The following is a 26,393-nucleotide window of genomic DNA, read 5'->3' on the forward strand; positions in this document are numbered from 1 at the left end:
CGGCAACTCTTTCGTATATATTAAATAACCACAAAACATAATTTAATCGAAACTATTTTACTGTTTTGTTTCTGTATTCTATACTCAAGTAGAATAGTAAAATACGATACTACCTTGCCGTGTGTAGTGCAGGCTGTGCGCGATGTCCGTGTTTGTTGAACATTGTGCGCGAAGTGTGTAGAGGTTAAATTTTCGGAAAGTATGAACATTGCGTTCTGTCGCCTGCTAAAATGAATCGCATTGAGTACAGCTTGAAGTGCCCATCATGTTCTCAGCAGTATTCAAACAAAGGTATATCCCTTTAATTAGCAGTCAACGAAAACAACGAAGAGCGTCTGTGTTTAAGAACACATTTGCATCCATCCATTCTTTCGTTAACATTTTTATGTTACAGGCTCAGAGCTCCGTCTATTCTTGTGTCAATGCATCCTACATCTGCAGAAATGCTTTGACCTGGTTGTCAGTAGATATGCTGTGGTAAATACTGTGCTGCCCGAAAGTATAAGTGCTTCAAGTAGCAGCATGAAAGCGTAGCTTCACCTCTGTGTTCACTAAAGTGACGTTTTGTTCAAAAGGTAACAAAAAATTGGTCGCTTGCACTAGGTATTTGGGTCTTCATCCTTTGAATGCTGTACTCGAAGCATAAAACGAATGCACAAAACATTTTTTTTTAAATCTTTCCAAAGGACTATCAGGGAATGAACGATATTAACTAGCCATGGCGACGAGAGCAACAGCGTAGCAACCCTTAACGGAAATCCTTCAAGTACTTGGCCGAGGAGACGGAGACAAGTGCATGTCATCTCGTCGATGTTGCTCTGGGCCCCCTACTTCATTGCCATGTAGTAGCTAGTCTTATGACCATGGTGCTGAACAAGAGCTGCTGAAATTAACGGAAGAGGTCGAGGTAGATTATTAGTAGCAGAATGTATGGTATGGTATAGATACTGCCATAAAAAAATAAAAAAATAAACCACTGATCCCAAGGAAGGGGGGATCAATATTGTAGTCACGTAACAACAGCTTAACGTATCGTTCCGACATGTCTGAAGCTGGAATAGCAAGGGCACACCCTGCTGCGTAGGTGAAATAGTTAGGGGGGTGTTGCCAAACATTTGGGGGCTGTGGGGGCTGCATAAATCACTGAGCACCACCCATTAGAATTCGCCTACTTGAGAACAGCATTTTGTGGTGTAGCAGAAGCAGTGTGTGCCATTACTGGGAAGAACTGTGTCAGCGGGATGTGTACATCGTACCTTGCTTGTTGCTTGTGAGAGATTGCACACGGAAGGCTGCCTTGGGCTCAGTAGCGGTCATAGCAGAGGGTTTTCTTACAATCACGTCACGTTGATCGTCCTAGAAGACCTAGAAGGTCACGCGACATTGGTAACTCACCCTTATCAGCAGCTGGAATGCCAGACAGGAGCTAGATATCCCAGTTGTTTTGTTTGGTTGTTTATGTTTTACTTTCGGCACATAGAGCACTCAGATATGCACTAGCATGCTGCTCTTCATTTTAAATCTGTGGCGCATAAGTGGTTACTTAATACCAGTGATGGCCACTAACTACTTCTACAGTAGTTTAACTATAACTACTAACTACTTTGTGATGGAGTAGTTTAACTAGTAGTTCAACTACTTTTCAGGGGAGGTAGTTAAAACTGCTTCTTTAAATACTGCAATGTATTTTAACTACATCTATAACTACTTAACGTTGTTCATCAACACCAATCCCATTCTATAGTGTTCTTGGACACCTAAATATGAATCACAAGCAGTGATAAAAGTGAAGATTTAGTACACATGCACGACACAATTGCTCTGCACCTCCGTTCTCATCAAACAAGTAGCTCAAGCTAAAAATCGGAAGCACAATTGTGCCGTAAAGCTTGCGGCAAAATCGGAAGTAGCTGGCGCATGCAGTAACCTAACTACTGTAGTTAACTACTCGAAATAGTAGTTTAACTAGTAGTTGCCACTACATTTCTGCAGGTAGTTGATAACTACTTTTTAACTACAATCAGGTAGTTTAATTAGTAGTTTAACTACATGTAGTTAACTGCTGGCCATCACTGCTTAATACCAAGGGAAGAGGTTACAGGGTTACCCAACATTGATAGCAACGGACTTGGTAGCAACAGACTTGATAGCAACATTGATAGCAAGGTGCAGAGAAATGAAGGCACTGACAGACGGTGCATAGATACCGGTAGCTGCGATGAGCAAGGATCGCGTCTCATCAGCATTTGTACTAGACTTACGCAGAACTGGTAGCGCACGAGGGAAAGCTTCTCCATGTACTGGCCTGTCAACTTACACACTTTCGGCACATTGGGCTGCGGGGAAGAACACATGGTGTATCAACACCAATGTGTAAAGAACTGTGGGATAGGTTGTTCCAGAGTCAACCAGCCTTGGCTCTTGAGAGCAGCTTCAAACAGTGCGAAAAGTAATCCCGCCCCGTTGGAAACTACATCAATGTGTAAGGACTTGTTGCAAACACTTTTTCCAAATGGTTCCTGGACTTACAAGTTGTGGACTCAATTACAGCGTGCTTTCTTTTTCGTTACTCACTTGTTCTGATGGTGATAGTATGAATATAATAAATGCACTGCATAGCTTTTCTTCTTGAATGCGTTCTGTCATGCTTAAAAATGAGAGCTTGAAGGGCAGAAGCATGGGAACGATGGCCACACGAAATTTGCTGCACTGCATTATACTACGCTTGCTTTATGTACACTAAGTCATTCTTTAGAATGACTTAGTGTATGACGTAGTAATGAATGACAGGTGTTTCCACCTTCCCGCTTTTCACGGTCCACAGTCGAACCCAGCCGCGATAAACCGCGGACTGTGACATTAGCCTATTGGGCAGATTCTACGCCATGACGGGAAGCAGATATGATCATCGAATGCAACAACTGCATGAGGCTTACATGTTTGTGTCGTCTCTAAGTGTGGTCTGCCTCGGCCAAATCTCGTTGTCTAGATATGATCAGTTCCCTCTCTTCACTGGAACAATACCATATATTCGAGATGCACATATGATACTTTCAGATACATAACATCATTATTACATTGCCTTTACTGTGTACAACGACATTGCCTTTACTGTGTACAGTGATTCAGTGGCCCGGCTGTGCTGGCTGAAGTTTTCCTTGGGTTTTGCGGATACTTTCCAGACGAATGTCGACACAGTTCCCCCTGAAGTCTGCCCAGGGCGCATACTAACCTCCGTTTCCCACTCCTTCCTGCTGTACTCTCTCCGTCTGTCTCCGTCGTCTGTACGCTGCTCATAGCCGATTGCTTCATGCCGCTGACACAGGAAAAAAAAGCGCATAAAGTCAACAATTCTTTCTTCTGTGGCATATTGTCCACCTCAGACATTTCCACCTGCGTGCCTTGGACAGCACCGCTAAAAATATCTCCCGATTCCAATACCGACGCTTGTTGATCCCGCGACACTGCGGAGGAATCGTCCATACGCCTCTCCTTCTTGAAGCTAAGCTTGTTTGCTCCTCTTCCACTTACCATATGGCTCTCGCTTCCTACCCATTGTGAACAATTGCCAAGAGACAAGGAAGCACTGGTATACCAAAAGTAATAAACCAGACGCATGAAAATGGCAAGCACACAGCTATCGCGCGCAATGTTAGGTAAGGGGCGGCGGCTGTTATCACATGTCACACAACCAGGTACTGCATTTTGTATTTTTTGATGGAGTAAATTCTTGCACCAGGGAAGAGGTGGCACCACCGCACACACGTCTTCAAGCCCAAATGTTAGTGAGCCGACAAAAAAATCACGTAAAACTTGAACGCTTCAACGTAGATGCACTCTACTTGGACATATTGAAACTAGATACATTTTTCTGGGGCTTAATGATGTCAGAATTTTTATTTAAGGCCCGACTTATTTTTTAGATTATCAACAATTATGAAGGAGGAAAAATTGCGTTTCTTGGCACCCTAGCAAAAGTTCTGATGTCCAAATGGAAAATATAGCCACATTAAGGCAGTAGAACTCGTCGTACTCTATCATCCAAGACCAATTCCATCAAGATAGAGTAATCCCATGTGGCACTATGCATTTTTGAAAATGCATTGGGAATCCTATAGAGGCACCAAAGGTGTACCACCACCTTAAAGGAGCTAGGAGCAACATTTAACATGGCTCAAAACCCTTTTTCATTCATCAAGCAGTCTACCAAGAGCCGATGTTTTCGTTGTGCGACGTATTGTCGCTGTGCAATCAAATTTACAAACACGCCAGGCGAAAGCAGCCATCAGCCCGGCCTAATCTCCTTGCATAACGTCGGCAGACCTGCATGGCATCACGGAAGCATCCATAAGCTTCCATTGGGTTACCGGGTTATATCACTACCGGGACAGCAGGTCATGTGGCCAGCCCTCCCATCAGAACTGTGAACGTCACGTTCATTTTACAAGCTCTCGCAGCCGTAATTTATTTATTTTTTTAAAGTATACACTGGCTTTAAAAAACATGCTTTCGAAGGACGCATCAAGAAAATAAGCTAAGGCTAGCTACATTATTATTCATAAAAGTGGAATATCTGCACATTCATTTTTCATGTTCTTTTGAAATTATTTGCGTTTGGTTTTACCCCCTTTGACTGAGCTTGTCTGTCTTGTTTCTACTATCCTGCAGAGTATCGCGGCAGTCGCACGCCGAGAATTCTCCAGTGTGGTCACACCTGCTGTGAAGTTTGCATTAAAAGCCGTTCAGCTCAGACTGGTGTCTGTGTCTGCCCTGTGTGCAAGGTAACGCATATTGCTACCCATTTTTTTGTACGTAATGACGTGTTTGTGCTAAATGATGTAATATTTATACAAAATGACAATATTTGTACTTAATCACATAATATTAAAGACTGTTATGGTGTTTACTGTTTTAAAGCATGCACACAAGCAGCTGTGTTCACTTCACTGCCAACAAGTGTACAACTGTGCATGATGCTGATAGACACGATCCTACAAAGAAAGTGGAGTTCCTAACCACCAGTTCATTCCTTGATGCAGGCCTCGCAGCCTGTTCCAGATCCCAACAGAATCAAGGACCTTTTGGTGGATTCTTACATACTGGGGAGCCAATTACAGTTCGGAAAGGAATTGCCAGATTGGTGAGTGCCGGCAGAGAGTGGAACTTGTTTCCTTTCCCAGTTAATTGAATGTGCAAACACATATTTTGAAAGGGATGAACTGTCTCGTTTTATTTGGCATTATGAATCTGCCTAACTGAAGAACTCTGTACGCAAAATATAAACGTCATGTGTTACTGTTATGCGCTTCCACAAATTTTTCAAGCAACCCGCGAAACTTCGTCGTTTTGGAATCTTCAGAGGCACGGGATGTCACTGGGAGCTTTGGCATCTGACTCCCCGTAACAGCGCATGTTTCCACTCTCTGCCCCAAGTTGGAAGACTGCCGGCTGCAGTGATGAGGAAACAGGAATCGACCTTCGTGGTGCAACGCTGCCAGCCGCAGAGATTATTCTCCGTGACGTTCATGAGATAATGAGTTTTTGCGAGTCGTTTTTGCCCGAACCAAATTAACGCTCCCGCCAATTCGAAAAGCTTATCGGATGCAAACTACAGAGACTTTAGCAAATCCGAAGAATCGCTCGTCCCTAAACGTATTCCAGACGGATGTGAGCAGCAACTGGGTCGTGGTGGATCACGCGCATGCTTTCTTGTTGTAAAAGAGACATATCTCATTGTACTTTCAAACTTCCCTGCTTTCCCTTTGCGGAAGGCTGTAGTTGAGACGAACTACGCTGGTCGCCATGTTGTAAACGTGCTGTCAGGCAGACGCAGGCACAGTTGGGAGACTCGATCTCACGTTGATGAATCAGGAGTGATGATATGTGGAGTTGACAAATGAAGCAACTGTCTTATTTTTGAGCTCCGTAGAATTCTTTTAAATGGCGTACAGCTTACTGTCGCAAGCCTATTGTTCTGAAAGTGATTGGACCCACTACGTGAACCCGCAGACACAACAAACGATGTCTCGATTGTGTCAGACAAACGTTTTGAGAGGCTCGACTAGGTTCTTGTAGTTTGCTGCAGTGTGAGGCATATTGCAAACAAATGGTGCCTGACATTTCTGTTGCCGTGAAAAAAATTTCCTCTCTGTCTTCACTGTATCTGAGATAACGAGTGATCTGCGTTGTATTGTCCCTGTTTGCATTACACGCTGCATGTCTTGTAACAGCTTTATGGCATGTGCAGGTTTAAATACAAAAATGGGGAGGCATTTTACACTGTTGCAAAGCCCGCTTCATCCAGTAAGGAGGAATCCAGGAAAGGTACAGAGCATTACACAGCTTTCAATAGTTAAAAAATGTAAAAAAGAAAAAAATTATGTAGGGACATGTCACACATTCCTTTACATGCTGTGAATGTTTCAGTTCCATGTGATGAATGTGGGGAGCAGTCGGCATCTTGCAGATGTGACACTTGTCCCTCAAACTATTGCAAAATATGCTTTGAGCAGGTGAGTAGGAACATTTTTCTTACCACATTTTGTCTTCCGACAACAATATAACCAGGGCCTGACTTTTTAGGGTTAAACCCGTATCCGCCCGATATTTACCCCCCGAACAAAATCTGTAAAATTCGGGTTTAACCCGAATCTACCCGAAAACATCCGGGTCGCGTGGCACACTCATACGCGTGCATTAAAATAAAGTTTGATAACATTGCTAAACATTAGTTCCATGTTAAGACAAATTTTTATTAAACAAAAAAGAAAAATCACCCGAATTCCTGACGACAGAATATGCCGTAACGGGATTTAACCCGAATACACCCGAATTTTCGAACGAAAAATATCACCCGATATTTACCCCCCGAATTTGGCCAAAAATAAAACCCGAAAAAGTCAGGCCCTAAATATAACCTGTTATGTGCCTTGCCCAGGGCGTAGCAGGAAATTGTCATATCGCATATGGGTGAATGTGGATACAATTAATTAATTTATTAATTTTTTAATGAGAACAACCAAATTGGTATTGACCCGAATGTACTGTATTTACTCCCATATATATAATGCCATTGTGTATCTTACACCACCTCATAATTTGCGTTCCCCTAGTTTGGCACCAAAAGTGACAAGAAAATAAAAAATTGTGTAATTTGCGCACCCGTGTTTTCGCGCGCAGATATCTGGCCTGCGTGTGTCAGCGACCGTGGTGCTTGCTTTTTGCTAACCACGCGGGTTACCGTCAGTGCTACCAAAGTTACTGCGGTGCTTTTATTTGATTTGCTCACATGTTCGGGTGGTGGTCAACTGACGTGATGGACGATACTGTCACTCAAACTACAAAATGCGGAAAGAAACACTGGATAAACATGGCAGCACAACATACTTGCAGCACACTTCCTGTATTGAGTTTTTTAATTCTTTGAATATTCTCCCACTGCCTGATCTTATTCGAGAGCGTCGTGCCTTACTTGTAGAGTCAATTGTAAAGAATAACGTTCCTTTTAATAACAACATATTTCAAAAATGTCCAAGAGGTAACCGAAGCGTCATGTCGAATGACTTTATGTTATATCGGCCAAAAAATATGTATGGTACGAGATTGACAGTGTGTTTTGGGCCGCGACTCTGGAACTCTATGCCTCTTGAGGTTAAAAACAGCCAGTCATTCCGCAACATGCTACGATGATACCTTATGGACACTTCAGCCTATTTGAACCCAGGAATGTAACTGTTTGTTGCATTATTTATCTCACCTGTTTTTCTGTTCCATTTACCCCGCGGGGCATGAGCCTGTACTAGCGAAAGCTATTGGCCACGCCCCACGGTTTTTCTTGTTCTTTGTTTCCTAGTGATGACAAATAAACAAAAAACATGACATGGTTGGCAAACATAGTGTGCTTTCAGTTGTCAAGTGCAACTTGTGTAGTCCTCCCCAAAGTGTCTTTTCCGCAAGCCTAGTGACATGTTGCCAATGTGAAGCATACATAAGGCTTTGTGTTTGGGGGATAAACCTAGCAAGAACCTGTTTGTGCCCCCCAGTTTGCATCATCACTTGGGGTAAATCCCGAAGATCCCCGAAAGTGAACTAGTAAAAATGCTAAGCGATGCACGAACAGCACAACTGCCAGGAATCTCTGCCTGACATGCGAGAAGTGCATTTTATTTAAGCAGTCCTTGGGCTAAATTGATACAGAATGACTCGCGACGAGACGGCGTTCACAGAAAAGGGTTTTTGTGTTGCATGATTTGCATTAAATCTGCGTGCAACTGCACCACAGCCTACCTTCAGGAATGTTGTACAGTCATGTCTCGGTTATCCGGACACCTCAGGAGTCATCACTTTTCGTCCGGGTAACGAATTTCTAGATAACCGAACCAAGCAAAGTTCCAGGTACCCAAAAAATTTGGGAGATCTCTTCATTTCTAAAAAAAAAGAACCAATGGAAAGATCGTCACTTCAAAGATTCGTGCAAATTGAGCTGCTTGATGTTAGTAGGCACGCGTGTGACAGAATTTTGACAGCCAAGGCACCTGTCGCTTCAGCCTTCTGTTCTAACAGTGGTAATGTATCAGAAAGTTGGTCCTGTGCACATGTTTTTTTACTTTTTTGCAAATGTCTTTGGTATGGGCGAAAAGTCTAGCAATGCTTTCGGACGGCCTGGACATTGACGTTCGCATGTGGGTTTCTTGCGCCGGATGGATACAGGGCACCTCTTCCGCTTAAAGTAGCACAGAAGTCATTTTTAACACCCTGTTTTCTTCCTATAAAACTGTTAAGTTTGCCAGTAAGATGCACCATGCGAATTTACACCACAGAGTTATAATTATCGCATAAATTGAATTTAAAATACGCCGCAAAAAGCGACCGTGCGCAACGGTGGTGAAGAGCAGTACCAGCCTGTGATCTGCCTGGAACCTCGCGCTGACGCTATAAGGAGAACGCTCGCTGATTGGCCTAGAGAAATGTTGTCTGCTACTCCGCTGTCGTCTGCTACTCGGCTGTTCGGGGTTCTGATAAAGCCTTTCTCCTTGCTCGGTAATGCTTCGGCCGCTCCTTCTATCCCCAATTCTCCGGGAAAACTGGCAAAACAGGTTTACGGCGGCAAAGGGACAATGCGCTGACCCCCACTGACCGGCAAACCAGAACGAGTCCCTTATGCCGTCATCGGTGACGTGGGATCATACCTCCTCATCCTCGTTAGAGCTGGAGTGGCGAGTTAAGGGTGAAGGCACGGAGCTATGTTTATGCGAGTTTTTTTCTGGGAAACAAATTGCACACATCAAAACCTTTCGCGCTATTCGGTATAATGACACACACACTTTCATCAGATGTCTTAATCTGAAATTTTTTTGGATGGCCCTCTGTACTCCTTTAATGCCTACCATCTCTACTGTGTGCCCTCACACACCAAAAGTTCATGACCTCTGAAGAAAGGGAAGTCAAACAGTACAAAATGCCCTGATGAGATGTGCCTCATTTCCGCAGTACCGCGAACACAGCACTTGCTAAGGCAGAGTACGTTGACAGTTTTCGGGATAAGCGAATGAGAAGGACTTAGGTCCTGGAAGATTGTTCCCTGGATACGGATAACAAAGTCCGGATAACAGAGACAAAATCCAATGGTAGCAGGTTCATTCCCCGGTAATGTAGTCCGGGTTTTCCGGATATGTGAGACATGGCTGTAGTGGATGAGGCAATTAAACACGCAAGGACAAACACAACACAGTCCTCACAACTACATTGCCTACATTTCAAGCAAGGTGAATGTGTTAACCCCTATGTTATGCTTGAAATATTATGCAGGTCCACCGAATTGGTAAAACAATGCGGCGCCACAAGCCCCAGCCTTTGCCGAGAAACTCAGTCCCGTAAGTTGACGGTCACACCAGTTTACAGGATGCTCTTTCTTTCTTCTTTATTGAACACAGATTCCTTATTTAAAAAAACTATTAGAGCCACGCAAATTTCATTTTCGCAGGTGAGTTATGCGGCCAGGCGGACATCCTGTAGAACAGCGTATGCAACTACTGAATGAGTAATTGGCTAAAATTAATTAACTTATCAATGAGATGTTTTCTGGGAAACGCTAGAGAAGTGCGCAGTTCTGGTTTCGGCTCATTTGCATGCAATAGAATCCCGGTGATACAAATCTCTTTGGACTACGGAAAATATCCGTATCATCCGAGATTCGTATCAAGAGAACTAAACCAAATGTAGAAATTGAGGATAGTGACTGATCATTTTCCATTACTTTAAGTGAAAGAGGTCGGTTGTAATGCTTTTGCGTCCTCGTTTTTGGCCAATGCTGCCGAAATTCGCGAGATGATTCAAAAGGCCCAGCACATGCTTTCCACCTGTGAGTTGCGCGACAGTGTCTTAAAGTGAGCTTCTCCTAAAGCCACAGGCATTAGGTGAAGCCTCCTTGCAGAATCGTGACGCCTAATGTTGCAAGAAGCTGTCCTGATATGCTCCCTTCACGTGTTTTGTTCGCTCTTTTCCTAAACCAATGTGACGTCACACAGCTTCGCGGTTTATTGTTTATTGTTGCGAGGGGGTAAAAAGATCGAAACAGAGGTAGGTTGATGAGGTTCAAGGCTGTGTAATCCCTTTGATCTCACCTCCTCCACTGCCAAAGGGAGAGTCATTCATGCATTGCGTAACATGATGTAAGGAGGTTCGTGGTGAGGGCGGTAAGGATCTCTCTCCGTCCTCAAAAGGAGAAGGAGCATGACTGGCGCTCTCTCCTGTCACAGGGAACAACCTCTGTCGCCTCCTCAACTCGTTCGTATCATCCGTAAAGCCAAGGTAACACGTTCGTATCATCTGAACTGTAATACACAGGGAGAATTGGCATTCCCACCGTGACCCGAAAATAATTCATATCGTCCAGAAATTCGTATCATCCCTGATCGTATCGAGATTCTTCTGTAGCAAAGTTCGGGAATTTATATCTGTATATCTCAAGGTACGTTAGCTTCTCAGGATGTTCAGTAGAGATTATGCATTTCAATAATGACTGGCTCCAATTCTTCTATCTCACATTTCCCAGAAAATATCTAATTAATACGTTAATTAATTCATTGTAGCTAATTAGTCGTCCAGTGGTTGCGCACACGTCCTGTAGGATGTCCGCCCGGCCGCATGACGGACCTGCGAAGACGAAATTTATGCAGCTCTAGTAGTCTTTTTTTTAACAAAAACTCTGCGTCGAATAACAAACAAAAATATCCTATGTATAAAAGTGGAAAACCCAGTGATCTGTTGAAAAGCACATGGAAGCAGAAGCATCGGGTCTTGAGCCCCAATATTTCTAACAGAGACGGTTCTTCTGTTTATAATGGGTGCGTTAAGTAGGCGCCCCTCTTTTGCCGCACTCAAATCGGGGGCGTGATACACCCAGAGCGACCACTGAACAGCAAAAAAGCAACTTTGGAGCGCTACACTACTCTCTCGCTGATGCCGTTTCCACTTGTCCTCCGCTCATGCAGTGCACACGTGGAGGGCAGGTTGGCTTAGTTCGAACCTATAGCAACGTTGCAAGGGACAACTGCAGTTGTGAAGACTTCTTGAACAGCGAATGAAATGGAAAAGATGGCAGTTTGTAACAGACGTCGTCGGAGCTATGTACCGTGAAGATGGCTGCATGGCGTGAAGATGTCTACATTAGAGCACTGCGTTTCCCGCGAATAAGCGCTGATATCCGTGTTGAGGTTGAACACTAACAGAAAAGCATGATAACAGTCTGATAAACGGGAGCGGGGAAAGCGGCTTGGAGTCTCACACTCCCTGCTGCACGAGGAGCGCTTGTGTCTTGTTAAGTGAGTGGTGTTACTAGTCTAATTTTAATCACAGTGTTGGCACATTATGACCTGTGTTGTCAGTGCGCCATTAAAACTCCAGCCACCATCATCAAGTGAGTGCTGTCTGAAACACTCGAGCACCGGGGCGCCTACTTAACGCACCCATTGAGTACGTCATCATCATGTTAACTTTTTTGAAATTTCATTCTTCCAACATTTTGGGGATAAAAAGGAGGTGCTGTGGAAGCATTGAATCAGGTGAAACTGCCTCTTAGGAATGTTTTAAAATTTAATTTTTGCTTAGACGTGTCTGTTTGTGTCATTCATGAATGAGACTCGCCTCAGCTAATTCTTGTTTTTCTGTGGTGGTGCAGAGAAAAGGTAAGGCAGTAAGAATTCTATGAAAAAATGAGTGCAATGGTTCACAGCATAATTTGCTTCAGTGTAAGTGTTCCATAGTCCTGTATTGTGTCTCATGTCTGCAACATTGACATCCTTTTGTTGTGTCCTGAAACTGCAAAGCTGCAGAACCACATGATTGTGTTTTAACTAATGCTCGAGTAATAAGATTGCTGAAGGGTGATTTCATTTCAATTCAGGCTAGCCAGTCCCCATGGGGTCATCGATTTCGATAATCATTTTATATGTTATGACCCAATCTCTATTATGAGGAACGTCACAAGTCCCGACCTTGAACCCATAGTGCTTGCGCAGAAAAAAAATCTGGCAGGTCACACGGTGAAGCAAGGCTGTATGCTTGTGAACTGTTTTTTCACATTTTGAAGCTTTATAACTTGGTACGATTAGAAGCAGAAGTCCAGGGATTTTTTTAGCTCATTTTACAGGCTGTGAACTCTTATTTTAGCCACTGAAAACGTTGCCTAGTTTGCAAAGTGTATCCCGTAGAAAATCGCAACTTTGCTCCAGAAAGCGAAATTGCTCACCCATCGGGGAGTAGTTACGCAAAGGCTAGACATCATATGTAAACGAATTTGACATCATTGGAAAGTAATTTTTTCAATCTTTGTAACGGTACTAAGATTAAGCTTCCTCTGTATTTAGTGGGTGCGACACAACAGGACGAATAAACCACGGTACGCGAAAATTTGCAGGTTTCGCGGGCCTGCCGTGCTTAGTGGCCACATCCGATTTTCACAAAAAACGGCTGATTTATTGCTTATTACACGCTCTTTCGAGTGATATAAAATTTATTCAGGCTGAAAACGGATAACAGGCAATAACGGCCAAATTATCTAGTGTTGTCCTGAATGTTCCTTCCGGGTACATTCATTCCGCTGCGGATGTGCTGGACATTTCATACTCCACGTGCTTAGGTACCGAATATGAATGTGCAGTCATGTGCCCCCCCTCTGGATTCGCCCCTGTGAGTAGTAGACATCGCATGGAGGCACGTTTTCGCCATCAACGTCAACGGTGAAAGCGTGCTTGCATATCGCTTCTGTAACTTATCTAGACCATCATGCTCCACCCCTCTAGACACCTCACTTTCCACCCCATCACATTCACACACCACAAAAAGAAATGAACAACCAGCATAAGCAGTTTTGCATTCACAGTTCGCAGCAGTAATTCTGCAAAGTTGTGCAGAATTAAAAATGTTAAACAATACCCTGCCCTGTCAATAACTCGTGATGGATGAGCATGTGCAGGAAGAACGATGACACCTCTTTCCAACCAGCTGTGTGGTCGAACAATGGCGTATCGATATTTGAATGCGCTGAACATGGAAATTCTACATGTGCACATTGATCATGCTGCATTTATCCAACTGTCACATTGTTTACACGTTTTAATAGGCCCTGTCAGAACTTTTCTACTTCTCTGTTGAGTACCTATCGAGTAGCGTTCCTCCAGTCCACCTGTCTGACCTGCAACTGTACTCACCATCCTCGTTTAAAGCTCCCCTCAGGACATGCTCTGTGAGGAACATCAACGTACGCTGGAATTCTACTGCCAGGAGGACAATGTACTCATCTGTAGCTTCTGCGTTGTGATGGGAGGGCATAGGCCACACACCGTTGTGGCAGTCGCTGATCAGGTATGGTTTGTGTAACTTTGAGCAGCTGGAAGTCAGGTGGATATTTTTGCAGAACAAAGCGGCCATGGAAGAAATAAAACCCGCTTTGGAGGAAGGACTTCGATCCTTTCAGGGGCTCAAGAAGACAGAAAAGGTGCGTAGAAAAAGTTGACAGCATCTTTGGGCATTTGGCCAAATGTCTTTAAATGCTGAAGCTTTATAGGGTACTAGTATTTGCAACCATAGTTCCATTCTAATACTGACGCTGAATATTTGTTTTCAAAGATTTCGGGCTTTGGTACTCTGCTTCACACTGGCTTCTATGCGACTCTTCAAAAAAGATTTCCTCGAAATTTTTTCTTGTTTTGCACACCAGTGTGCGTCCCCATGTGTTGTACACAGGGTTTTTTTTTTCCCCTTTTTTCGTACAAAAGCCATTTCCTGTGTTTTCTTCTTTGGGTGGGGGTCTTCCTTTATAACTTGAGCATTATCGATTCCGGAAGATATGGAAGCTGTTAGATTTTCGTCTTCACACAGGACACAATGGCTATGCCTGTAATGCAATGATTCGTGATGTGAACTTACAGTCATGCTCGTTTATGTTTCAGAAACTGGAAAAAATACGCTTTGGCATCGATTCTTATTTCCAAATGGCAGCAGACAATGTCATGACCCACTTTCACCATCTTCACGGGTTGTTGCAGCTTCGGTGAGGAATTTCCGTAACCCAACACTGAATGAAGTGAAGTGGCTGGCGCAGTTCTTGTGTTTTCTCTTGAACATGCACACAGAACAACTGCACACTGTGATATGCGTACTACAGCCACAGACGGATATTTCAGACTCCAAAAATTGAGACCTTCGAACGTTTCGGACAGGACTAGTGGCCCCATGAGAGGCCCCATAGTGCACAGCCTTCCACTAGTATAGGAGCGCCGCACATTCCATGCACACATGCCATCAGCATATCATGCGTGTCTGAAATGAGAGATGCGCTCTTGAGAGAGATGTGATCCTGACAAGTGATTTCTCATATAATGACACTCTGATGCAATGTTAGATTTTGTCATTATCATTATAAACAGGCTCAACTGTAATCAAATTGTGAACCCTTAACTGCGCAGGTGCTGGCAGCTCCTTGAGGAAATCAAGAAGGCTAATGCAGAGTATGCGAGGGACTTGCAAGAACAGGCAAGTGTTTCACTGTGTGCTTCAACAAAGTGTTTCTTACACACTGACATTGTGTTTGTGAATCATTGTGTGGTTAAGTTCGATCGTTAGCCCCTCTATTTTTTGTTTCTGTCTTTCTTGCTTAATATTTACTTACCATATAATAGTAATTTTCGCGAGGACCTATTTTTCGCGAATTTAAAGTTCCGCGAAATATTTTAACCAACGACAGAGAAATATGTGAACGAAATATATAAGAAATTTGACCCAGGACGCGGAGGCAACTTATGTGCACGGGTATTCTTACGCTATTAGACTGCATTGCCTCGCAAAGTGTTCTGTTCGCCACTGCAACTGGAGACAGTAGTCCCGCCTTCACGTACAAATCCCGTGGAGATGTAGGCGTCCCTTGATTCCAGTTCCTTGTAAGCCTGGATCATGCAGCAAGCTCGTATGTACTCTGCCACGAGCAGAGTAATTGTATGTGTAAAAGTTGTCACATCAGTATCGAGCGCCAATAGCACCTGCTCGATGCGATGACAAGAATGACGGGAGACAGGGCAATTCGGCAATGGCACAGATACAAGCCGAGTAGGACCCCCTAATCGTAGCCCTTTCAGTCATAACTGCTCAAAAGGAAGACAAATTGAACGAGTTGCCCAGTTGTGATACCTTTTATTGGCTTCTTCCAGGAAGTCTAAGGCGGAGGGCCCCGGTCGATGCACCGCGGTACCGCGAATTTAAGGTTCCGCGAATAATTGCCTGATCCCGGCTTCTCACAAATTCGCGAATTATTGAGCCCGCGAATTTAACCACTTATACAGTATATATAGGGCCTGACTTTTTAGGGTTACACCCGTATCCGCCCGATATTTACCCCCCGAACGAAATCTGTAAAATTCGGGTTTAACCCGAATCTACCCGAAAACATCCGGGTCGCGTGGCACACTCATAAGCGTGCATTAAAATAAAGTTTGATAACATTGCTAAACATTAGTTCCATGTTAAGACAAAGTTTTATTAAACAAAAAAAATCACCCGAATACACCCGAATTCCTGACGACAGAATATGCCGTAATGGGATTTAACCCGAATACACCCGAATTTTCAAATAAAAAATATCACCCGATCTTTACCCCCCGAATTTGGCCAAAAATAAAACCCGAAAAAGTCAGGCCCTACTTATACAGTATAGTATATGACATTTCAGTATGATTGTAATAAAAAGCAGTAACTTATCTGAAGCAATGTAGTGTTGTTATCCTTTGTGCTTTGATTTCACATGCTGCGTCTCTCCTCAGGGCAAGGATATATCGTCCTCATTACAGGAATTTTTGCGTCTTCAAAAAGGTATGTTCCCTTCACCTGTAACAAGTTGATCACTTTTCAGATTTTTAGCAGGAGCAAACATGTCTAGAGGGAGTTACTGAGGAAGGGAACTGTGTCTGTAGTCAGGCACTCAAAATTTTAAAGCAACAAGTTTAGCAAACGTATTGCAAAAATTTTCCGTTTGCTTATCGCTTATTTTGGAACCCGCTAGGTCTTCAGAGCCCCCATATGAAATTGCAAATCCCTTGTACGTTTTTGTCGTTCTATAGAAGCAACGAGCCTCCTCTCATCCTCAACGCCTGGCAATGCAGCATTCGTATTGGAGAAGCTGAAGCGTTACAAGGACATGCCTTGCTTCCTCACAAGCGACCCCAAGTCATACCGCCCTATCGAACAGTATGTACATTTCAAGTCACCCTATCTCAGTCATCACGATGCCATGTCCGAGCGCGTACTGCGACGTGCTTCTCTATCATAACAGCTCTTTAAGTTAAATTTACGCTCCTCCATCATTCCTAGTCCTTTCTAGAACTGTGCTTGATGTGCTACTTCAGATCACATCTACTATACCTGCTACAGTAGAATGAAAATTGAAATGAATGAAATGAAAATACAATAGAATGAAAAGAAAGATGATACGAATCTCACGGGGTAGTGCGGAAAACTTTCGTAATCAAAAGAATTAAACCAATATAAAAATTGAGGCAGGCAAATAGACAGTGACTGTTCATTTTCCATTACTGTCAGTGAAAGATGTCGGTCGTAACGCTTTTGTGTCTCCGTTTTTGGCCAGTGCTGCCCAAATTCGCGAGACAACCCAAAAGGCCCCGCACGTGCTTTCCACCAGCAAGTTGCGCGACTGTGTTCTAAAGCGGGCTTCTCCTAAAGCACGCAGGTGTTAGGCGAAGCTGACTTGCAGAATGGTGGCGCGTAATGTTGCCAGAAATTATCCTGGTATGTTCCCTCCACGTGTTCTGGTCACTGCTTTCCTGAGCCAGTGCAATGTCACGCAGCTTCGCGGTTTATTGTTGCAAGGGGGATAAAAAGGTCGAAAGAAGAGAGATAAGGTGATAACGGTCCAGGCCATGTAACCCCTTTGATCTTATCTCCTCCACCACTACCACCGAAGGGAGGGTCATTGCCTGCATTGCGCAACATGATGTAAGGGAGTTTGTGGTGAGGATGGTGAGGATCTCCCTCCCTTTTTGAAAGAAGGAGCAGCGCGACTCGCGCATCACGGGGGTACGACCTCTGTTGCATCCTCGGCTCGTTAGTATCATCCATAAAAACAAGATACTAACTCGTTTGTGTCACCCGAACTCGAATACATGGGAAGGATAGGCATTCCGGCCGGGATCGGAAAAGAACTCGTATGATGCTTAATCGTATCATCGAGATCCTACTGTAGAACACTGCTGGTCTACTTCAGACTACCAGGTCCAGAATGTCAAATGAATTTGTCTCCCATTGGAGAGTGTGAGGTGTCTTGTACCAGGAGACACCGTTCGTAGTAGTAGTTGCACTTGTAGTTGCACTTGTAGATGTATATCCTGTACATCCTATCCAGCAAGTGCAGGCTGTCCATGAAGTCATTCAGGAATGGGCATGCACTTTACAGAACGAATGTGCTGCACTGCTCGAAATGGTGTAGTGAATGCAGCCACATTGAAGTGGTCTTTCTCCTTGGGAACACGTGAAAACAGGATTTGCTCACCATACACGTGACCTCGTATGTAGAGGTTTTTCAGAGAAGTGGTGAACATCCAAAATTTTTTTAAAAACCTGAAACTTGCTTTGCGCAGTTCATACAAAACGCTTTTCATCTGCATTGGACTGTTTATGCCTCAATCTCCTCAATAAGCTCTCCAAATAACTTCAAATAATAAAGTAAAGAAATAATAAAATGTCTGAACAGAAATTACACTGCGCAATACGCTGTGCAAAATGCATTAAAATATAGTTGCCCTATGGGGCGTCGTTGGCGGTAATGGTCTTGGGGTGACTGTCAGCTGGTCCTGTGATGCTATAGACAGACCTACATGGTGGTTGCCATGTAAAGTTATTGCTTTGTTATATAATAAATAGGGCCTGACTTTTTAGGGTTAAACCCGTATCCGCCCGATATTTACCCCCCGAACGAAATCTGTAAAATTCGGCTTTAACCCGAATCTACCCGAAACCATCTGGGTCGCGTGGCACACTCATAAGCGTGCATTAAAATAAAGTTTGATAACATTGCTAAACATTAGTTCCATGTTAAGACAAATTTTTATTAAACAAAAAAAATCACCCGAATACACCCGAATTCCTGACGACAGAATATGCCGTAACGGGATTTAACCCGAATACACCCGAATTTTCAAATGAAAAATATCGCCCGATATTTACCCCCTGAATTTGGCCAAAAATAAAACCCGAAAAAGTCAGGCCCTAATAATATACTATAACAATTCTTCATAGCTAGTGAGAGTGTCTCTGGAAGAGTCGAAGGTGAGAAATGGGCCATGCAACTTTCCCTCTCCACTTCAGGGCTGTTACATAAGCGACCAGATCTCTCTCTCTCCTTCATCTCGTTCAGCTTTCACCGAAATAAAAGATGTGATTCATTAACTTACCTTGATCGATTCTAATCGATGGGCAGTTCTTGTGGACATCTTCATTGTGGACAATCATTCTCCATCTAATAAATTTGAATTTCTCTCTCATTGGGATAGGATGCAATTTGATCCTGCTCTGCCAGGTGCTCTGAAGTGTTACGGTGATGTACAGTTTGCCATGCTTGAGAAGTAAGTATGCCAACATCATGCCACTTTTTGTTCTCAATGCTCTTGCCAGATGTCTGTATTTGCTTCTTGATTCGCAGTTTTGTTGCATCACAATTTTTTGCCTTCACTAATAATACACAAGGTCCAGATCTTTTCAGCAGATCTAAAGAGGCATGGATCAGCAACTACATTAGTCGAAATAGCATTTTGGAATGTTTGAGAACGCTTCAAATTTACTTGTGGATGTTTGCCGGTGTACGCTGACTTAAAGGAGCATTAAAGGGGTATCCAACATGGCAAAAAACTGCTGTCATCTTGTAAAGCAATATGTGAAAAGCATTCTCAGAAAATATTTCTGTCCAAAGTTGTTTCACTGCAGCTCTGCTAATTTGCAAAATCGCTGACACGGTGACAGGTCGGAGCGCTCCAACAGCAGACCATACCCACTCTGGTGTGTGACGCTTGTGGCAGAGAGCCCCCCCCCCCCCCAATTTCTTGGTAGAAAAAACCGTCTGCTACGAACATTGTGACCTCTATTGACTTCTATTCGCTATCTGATTTATATCATGTTTTCTGAAAAACAAAGCATATATGCAGCCCGACAAAATAAGATAGCGATCACAAGAGTAATAGCCATAGGGTTCAATGGACCAATCCCGGCATGCACCTGGCACTTGTCCATAGCGCCCCCCCCCCCCCCCCCCCCGGAAAAATCCTAGATCCGCCCCTGTCTATTGTGAAGATGAAGGAGGGAGATTCGGGGGGATTTTGCAGGTGACCCAATTTCACTACGGTTGCACTAGTTGTGGGAAAACTGTTTTCGGGCGCCTAACATTCCATACCGACCAAAAACAGAAACAAAGTTTTGTGCCTCTAGACTGCTCCTTTAAACCTTTAAGCAGATATCTTGCATATCATTTAGTCTATTACATGCAAGGGTCAAAAAGAAAAAGAGAATGATGCGTGCCTGCTAGTACCGTAATTTCACGCGTATAAGCCGCACTGCAGATAAGCCGCAGGACGCGTTTTTAGGAAAGCTTTGAAATATTTCTGGCAGATAAGCCGCACTCGCAGATAAGCCGCGGGCAATACGAGACGACTGATTTGTGCGACAAAGGAGACCATAGGGAAGGCCATAAACCCTGTGGCCCATACTCCGGGGTCAGCTCTAGAGTTTTACCAAGATCGGATTGTGCACTTGTTGGGCGTTTTTTCATTGATTGATGGGTCAGTGATCTTCCAGAAGACGTGAATCACTGTCACCACCTTCCTTAAAGCTGCTTGGGGGAATGCACCAGGAAGATTAATCTGCTCGAATGTGGACCCATCCAAGTTACGCACTGTTTGTGCATCAGCAGGGCAGTGCTATTCCAGGGACACTGTCGGCCCTTTCATTAAAACGGGCGTATGGGGAAAATACCAGGAAAAAATAGTCATCAGATGAGCCGCACTGGTGGATGAGCCGCAGAGCGCCCGTGGGAAAAAAAAATTGCGCATAAGCTGCGGCTAATACGCGTGAAATTACGGTAATTGAAGCACTGAAAACATTACTATAGCCACGAGTGCCTTTCATTTTCCAGGCTAAATATAGTGCCACTGCGAGACCTACCCGAAGATTACATTGCTGGTGAGGGGGACGATACTGGTGAGCCTCCTGTATTGTCGTGCTTGCTTTCTCTCTCTCTCTCTTCCTCTCTCTTTCTCTGTACACTCATCTTCATTTCTCCCTCAGATACGGAGTCATCTTCCTCGTATTACGAAAATAATACTACTGAGGATAGCTCTCAAGTGTCGGCGAGCCAGACCAGCGAAGACAACGGCCATGTTGCAGAAAGTCATGACACTTGTGAGTACTGACGGAAGCGAGTTCTCGCACGCAAATTGGGTCTTCTGCATACTGTACAAGTGCTAAATATTGCGGTCGTAATAATTCGTGAATTCGGACGGTGGCACATTTTGGGAATACTTTGCCGTAGATTGATCCTGCACTGTGGAGTTCTTAGGGGTGTCAATTACTTCGCTGGACTTTAATTTCGCAGAAAAATAGCTTTCGTGAAATTCACAAAAATTAAGTCCTTGAGAAAATTGCTACTTATACAGTAATCGTGCTGCCATGGCAAGTGCATGTTGTAAAAATATGTGAACTTGTATAAGATATAGTAAAACAAAGATTTTTTATTCTCAGGGTCCGTTAGTTCATGCAAAATGCATATTTATTGAGTGCACTCTTATCGATATGTGTAAGTAGTAAGATATGTGAGGCCCTCGGTTTTCTGCTGTGGCGGATTCAAAATTCGGCGGCACCGACTTGCAAATTCCACGATTTTCCACTGCGAGCAGACAACGGCTGAAACTGGAAACTCTTTATTTTCTTCAATAATGTGACAACAAAACATATTTTATAAAATTACAGATTCAAAGCACTGTTGTGGCTCAGCATTACATACATGCTATCTTGTGTTCTCCTCTGATGCGGTCTGTTGTCTGCAGTCATTTTATACCTGCTGAAAGATCTTTCAGCATCTACACGGTTTATAGGGTCATTCCAGCTCAAACGTCCCAATGGCGTGGTTCGACCATCGCAGATTTTCGTGAAAAAAATATATGTCCTTCTCACACAAAACGTCCATACGTGCGGATCCCGAAAGAAATATTTCACACAGAAGGTAGTATGTATGTTCTGTGTGTTCAAACATACGTTCGAAAATACGTTCGAAAGTACGTTCAAACTGCCAATAAGGCATGTGCGTTGTTTTCACTTGTACAGTGCAACTCGCGTATAACGATATTGACGGTAATCGCGAATTCCATCGTTATACGGGGTACATCGTTAAAAAAGGGCTGACCTAAAAGCGCGTCCCGGAAAAGTCGCGCGCCACCCCGCGTGTAGCCAAAGAAAATGAAACAGATGCTAAAAAAATATGCGAAGCTGTGTGACATCGCAGTGGCTTGGGAAAACAGCGATCAGAACTCGTGGAGGGAACCAGACCACATAGCAGGACAACTTCTGGCAACACTATCACGTCACCATTCCGCAAGTCGGCTTCACCTAACGCCTGTGTGCTGTAGGAGAAGCTCGCTTTAGAACACTGTCGCGCAACTCGCGGGTGGAAAGCTCGTGCTAGGCCTTTTGAATCATCTCGCAAATTTGAGCAGCATTGGCCAAATACAGAGACATAAAAGCGTTACCACCTACCTCTTTCACTGACAGTATTGGAAAATGAACAGCCGCTGTCTATTTTCTTGCCGCAATTTTTATTTTGGTTTAATTCTGTTGATGTGAATTTCGGATGATACGAATTTTTTCCGCTACCCCGTGAGATTCGTAGCATCGAGACTTTACTGTATCTTATCTCAGCGAAAATCGCCGCGTGGTTACGCGCACGGGACAGCGTCCAACATCGTTATACGAATACTCGGAACCGCGGTCTCCATCGCTATACGCGGGTCGTTTCCCCATAGAACCAATGTATATTTTGACGGTAAAATCATGAACCATCGTTTTACGAGGGATATCTGTATACGCGATATCGCTATCCGCGGGTTTTACTGTAGATCTTTTTCGGGCAATTTGGGTACATATACAGTTCCAAGGCATGTAAAAGCTTCCGGAACAAAACTCCTGGTATCATGATATTTCTGCATATTTAGATGTTTTGTGCCACATACGTATTTGCACGGATATTTCAATGCATATTTTGAAAGATTTTTGTGCATAAAGTCTCGGGGGGGCCCCAATGATAATTTTCAGTTTGATGTTCTCTCATATGTTCTGTGTATTGTCAGCTGTACATATATACAGTAAAACTGTGCTAACTTGACCCCCACTAATTCGGATAATTCGGACTAGCCATGCATCTATAATAGTCTATGGCAAAAAAAGTTGTTAATTTAGAAGCAGCTGGGTGCACACCGAATAATTCATACAGTCACGTAGGAAGGAAGTGCATCAGCGCAAACAGTGGCCATGAAGAACGATCAGAAAAATGACAACAGATGAAGCCACTCTACAACTAAAAATAGTGGGCGCAGTACGCTATGGTTACCATAGGGGTGTGCGAATATTCAAGTTCTCGAATTTGAATCGAATATCAAACGCTAGAACTACATATTCGATTCACGAATCGACTGTCCAATATTTTTGGCGAATATTCGACACCTCCCCAAAAGTGTGCTTCTCCTGATGCTTCCATGCATCAGGTTCCATAGCCACGGGCTACAAATTGCGAGCTTTTAAGTGCGAAAGCCACATATTGTAAAATTTGCACGAATGTGTAGTATTCGACTTGATATTCAATATTGTTTCTCCCATTCGATTCGATATTTGGATCGACTTAAAATATTTGACAATGGATGAGATGAAAATGGAAATAAGTCCTGAAGGATGTCCTCCCTAGACCAGAAGTAATGGAGAAATAGGACGTCAAGAGCAGTACATTGGCAACATATGTAAGGAACGAGACACAGATCCTCGAGGCCGTCGAAGGTGAGAGGTTCCGAGGCAAACGAAAGCGCCTTTGGATGGCTGCGTACCTGCAATTGGGGGTATGCATCACTGGGACGAGGTTGCTTGAGCGCTGTCGAGTATTTGACAGCAGTAATGACACTTGCTGCAACAGCACAGTTCTGCTCTCGAAAGCATACACCTCTTCCTTTTCAAAGTAGAGGTACCTTGCGTAACAGCAAGTACACCTTGTATTTTGTTGTCCTTTCGATATTTCAACATTCAGGTAATTCGAACACCTTCGTGTATCATGTGCGATCCGAATTTACGAGGATTAACGAATATACAGTATAACAAGGTTTTACTGTATATCCTTGATTCATAGTGTTTCTCTTATCTCTTTTCTTTTTGGAGGAATAACAAGCTGACTATCCTATGGCTAATTCCCTCTCTTATAATAAACATATTCCACCCCCGGACTAACACAGGTCAACCTCTTATTTTTCAAAGCAATTTTGTAAGTTTAATTTATGAAGTGATGAGACACTAGTATTTAGCAAAAATATTGTGCAGTGCCACCTGTGATCATCTGCTTGATGACTTAAAGGAGCAGTGAACAGACTGCCGAACATTTTCGAGATATTACCCTCATTAAAGAACAAAGCTCACAACATGCAAATGTGCAACTTCCTTATCTCTATCGACTGTAACTGCCGAGAGACAATGCTGTTCATAAAGCATAACTCGTGTGACTCTGCCTCCTTCCCTGAATCGCTTGACTACATCACAAGGCTCCAGCGGACTGCCACTCGACGTCACTGTACACTGACACGTCCAGGAACTGGAGCTTGGTGACATTTCGCATTCCTCGCCAATGAGGAAGCTCCATTGTGAAAAGTTGGGGCATGCATAGCATACTGGTTGTAGTAACACTGCGGTGACCCCACCATATGCATGCCGTACGTTTGACGGGATGCATTTTATGTTTAACGGGAAGCATCAGTACGACGGAGTGCTGTAAATATTTTCAGTCGGTTTGCAGCCGTTCGTTTTAGCGCAGCTTTGTAGCGCAAGTAACTTTTGAAAAATTATCACTGTTGGCAACATAGCATGTACAAATACCTGTCTCATTCCCCATCAAGAAGGGTTTTGGATGATTTTAAATGTCATCTCCTTGCTCTTCTAATGCATGACCTGGCACCTCATTCTCTTCCCAGTGAACAACAAGAGGGTTGTCGTGTCGCACATCCGGGATCCTTGTCACTTTTACGTTCAACTCTGCCACATGGTTTCCAAACTTCGCAAAATGCAGAAGGACATCAATGACTACTGCGTCAGTCCTGGCTCAAAGCTGAGCTCCTATGAAGATGCTATACAAGTTGGTAAGTGTCACAGGTCATAAAAAGGCGGTGGGTGACTTCAAAAATGAAATAAGTCCTTGTTTGTTCTGGAGTGGATGGTCAGTAAAAGGAGGGGACTAAAACTTATTTATTTGCTCTGCATCAGGCTGGCGATTTTAGACAACCGTGTCCCAAACAGTTCATGGCAGTGCACCCTGGTAGCAGTATGATAAAGTATCGATGTTACAGTGAAACCCGCTTATAACGACACTGACAGTAATCGCGAATTCCATCGTTATACGGGATACATCGTTAAACGAGGGATGACGTAAATAGCGCGTCCCCGAAAAGTCGCGTGTCATCCCGCGTGTAGCAAAAGAAAAAGAAAGATGCTAAAAAAAAAACGCGAACCGGTGTGACATCGCACTGGCTTGGGAAAGCAGCGATCAGAACTCGTGGGAACCAGGGAACATAGCAGGACAACTTCTGGCAACACTACACGTCACCATTCCGCAAGTCGGCTTCACCTAACGCCTGTGTGCTTTAGGTGAAGCTCGCTTTAGAACACTGTCGCGCAACTCGCGGGTGGAAAGCATGTGCTAGGCCTTTTGAATCATCTCGCGAATTTGAGCAGCATTGGCCAAATACGGAGACAAAAAAGCGTTACCACCTACCTCTTTTACTGACAGTATTGGAAAATGAACAGTCGCTGTCTATTTTCTTGCCTCAATTTTTATTTTGGTTTATTTTGGTTTAATTTGGTTTGGTTTGATTTGATGTGAATTTCGGATTATACGAATTTTTTCCGCTACCCCATGATATTCGTATCATCGAGATTCTACTGTATCTTATCGCGGCAATTTTCGCCGCGAGTTTACGCGCAAGGCACAGCGCCCAACATCGTTATACGAGTACTCGGAACCGCGGTCTCCATCGCTATACGCGGGTCGTTTCCCCATAGAAACAATGTATATTTTGACGGTAAAATCATGAACAATCGTTTTACGAGGGATATCGTTATACGCGATATCGCTATCCGCGGGTTTTACTGTATACTGAGTATCAATATTAATGTCTCCTGGTTGTTACTCTTCTCCAATAACAATAATAAACTCGACAGAACAAACCCTTCTCCTCTTTTTACAAATCTGTGCGAATCTCGTCGAATGGTTCATTTTGAAATTTTATTGACACGGCTCGCATTTCACAACACTGATATCAATATCCATTAATACTGGTCTCTGTTTTGCCCTGTAGGGAGCATATATTTGGCCCAGTTTGGCATGGACAACAATTGGTACCGCTGCAGAGTTCTGCGCACTCAGCCCAGCACGGTAGACATTGTAGATGCGACATCTCTACAGCAAGGAAAAAATCTGGTGGAAGTATTCTACTACGATTATGGCAATTCCGAGGCGATCCCTCCTACACGGTGAGCAGGTAGCATTACTGCGTTACCGAATGGTATGGTCCCGATTGTGGGACCCCTGTGGGGTTTGTAGC

The 26,393-nt window shown here is 43.7% G+C and overlaps 1 protein-coding gene across 2 annotated transcripts in view; it reads left to right on the forward strand.

Moving 5' to 3' along the window:
• The first annotated feature begins 124 nt into the window (after nt 1–124).
• Nucleotides 125–26,393, forward strand: part of LOC135400304 (RING finger protein 17-like) — a 73,334-nt gene continuing 47,065 nt past the window's right edge. For both annotated transcript variants that reach the window (XM_064632122.1, XM_064632123.1), the window contains exons 1-17: nt 125–291; nt 4,669–4,781; nt 5,040–5,140; nt 6,248–6,324; nt 6,427–6,512; nt 9,808–9,872; nt 13,725–13,863; nt 13,916–13,996; nt 14,451–14,551; nt 14,967–15,033; nt 16,314–16,362; nt 16,611–16,737; nt 19,056–19,127; nt 20,687–20,751; nt 20,839–20,952; nt 24,768–24,932; nt 26,148–26,322. In XM_064632122.1, coding sequence (XP_064488192.1) covers nt 231–291; nt 4,669–4,781; nt 5,040–5,140; nt 6,248–6,324; nt 6,427–6,512; nt 9,808–9,872; nt 13,725–13,863; nt 13,916–13,996; nt 14,451–14,551; nt 14,967–15,033; nt 16,314–16,362; nt 16,611–16,737; nt 19,056–19,127; nt 20,687–20,751; nt 20,839–20,952; nt 24,768–24,932; nt 26,148–26,322 — 1,658 coding nt within the window. In that variant the 5' untranslated portion in view covers nt 125–230. The remainder of the gene's footprint in view (nt 292–4,668; nt 4,782–5,039; nt 5,141–6,247; nt 6,325–6,426; nt 6,513–9,807; nt 9,873–13,724; nt 13,864–13,915; nt 13,997–14,450; nt 14,552–14,966; nt 15,034–16,313; nt 16,363–16,610; nt 16,738–19,055; nt 19,128–20,686; nt 20,752–20,838; nt 20,953–24,767; nt 24,933–26,147; nt 26,323–26,393) is intronic.

This window comes from Ornithodoros turicata, chromosome 7 (genome assembly GCF_037126465.1).
Source record: "Ornithodoros turicata isolate Travis chromosome 7, ASM3712646v1, whole genome shotgun sequence".
NCBI classification, from domain to species: domain Eukaryota; kingdom Metazoa; phylum Arthropoda; class Arachnida; order Ixodida; family Argasidae; genus Ornithodoros; species Ornithodoros turicata.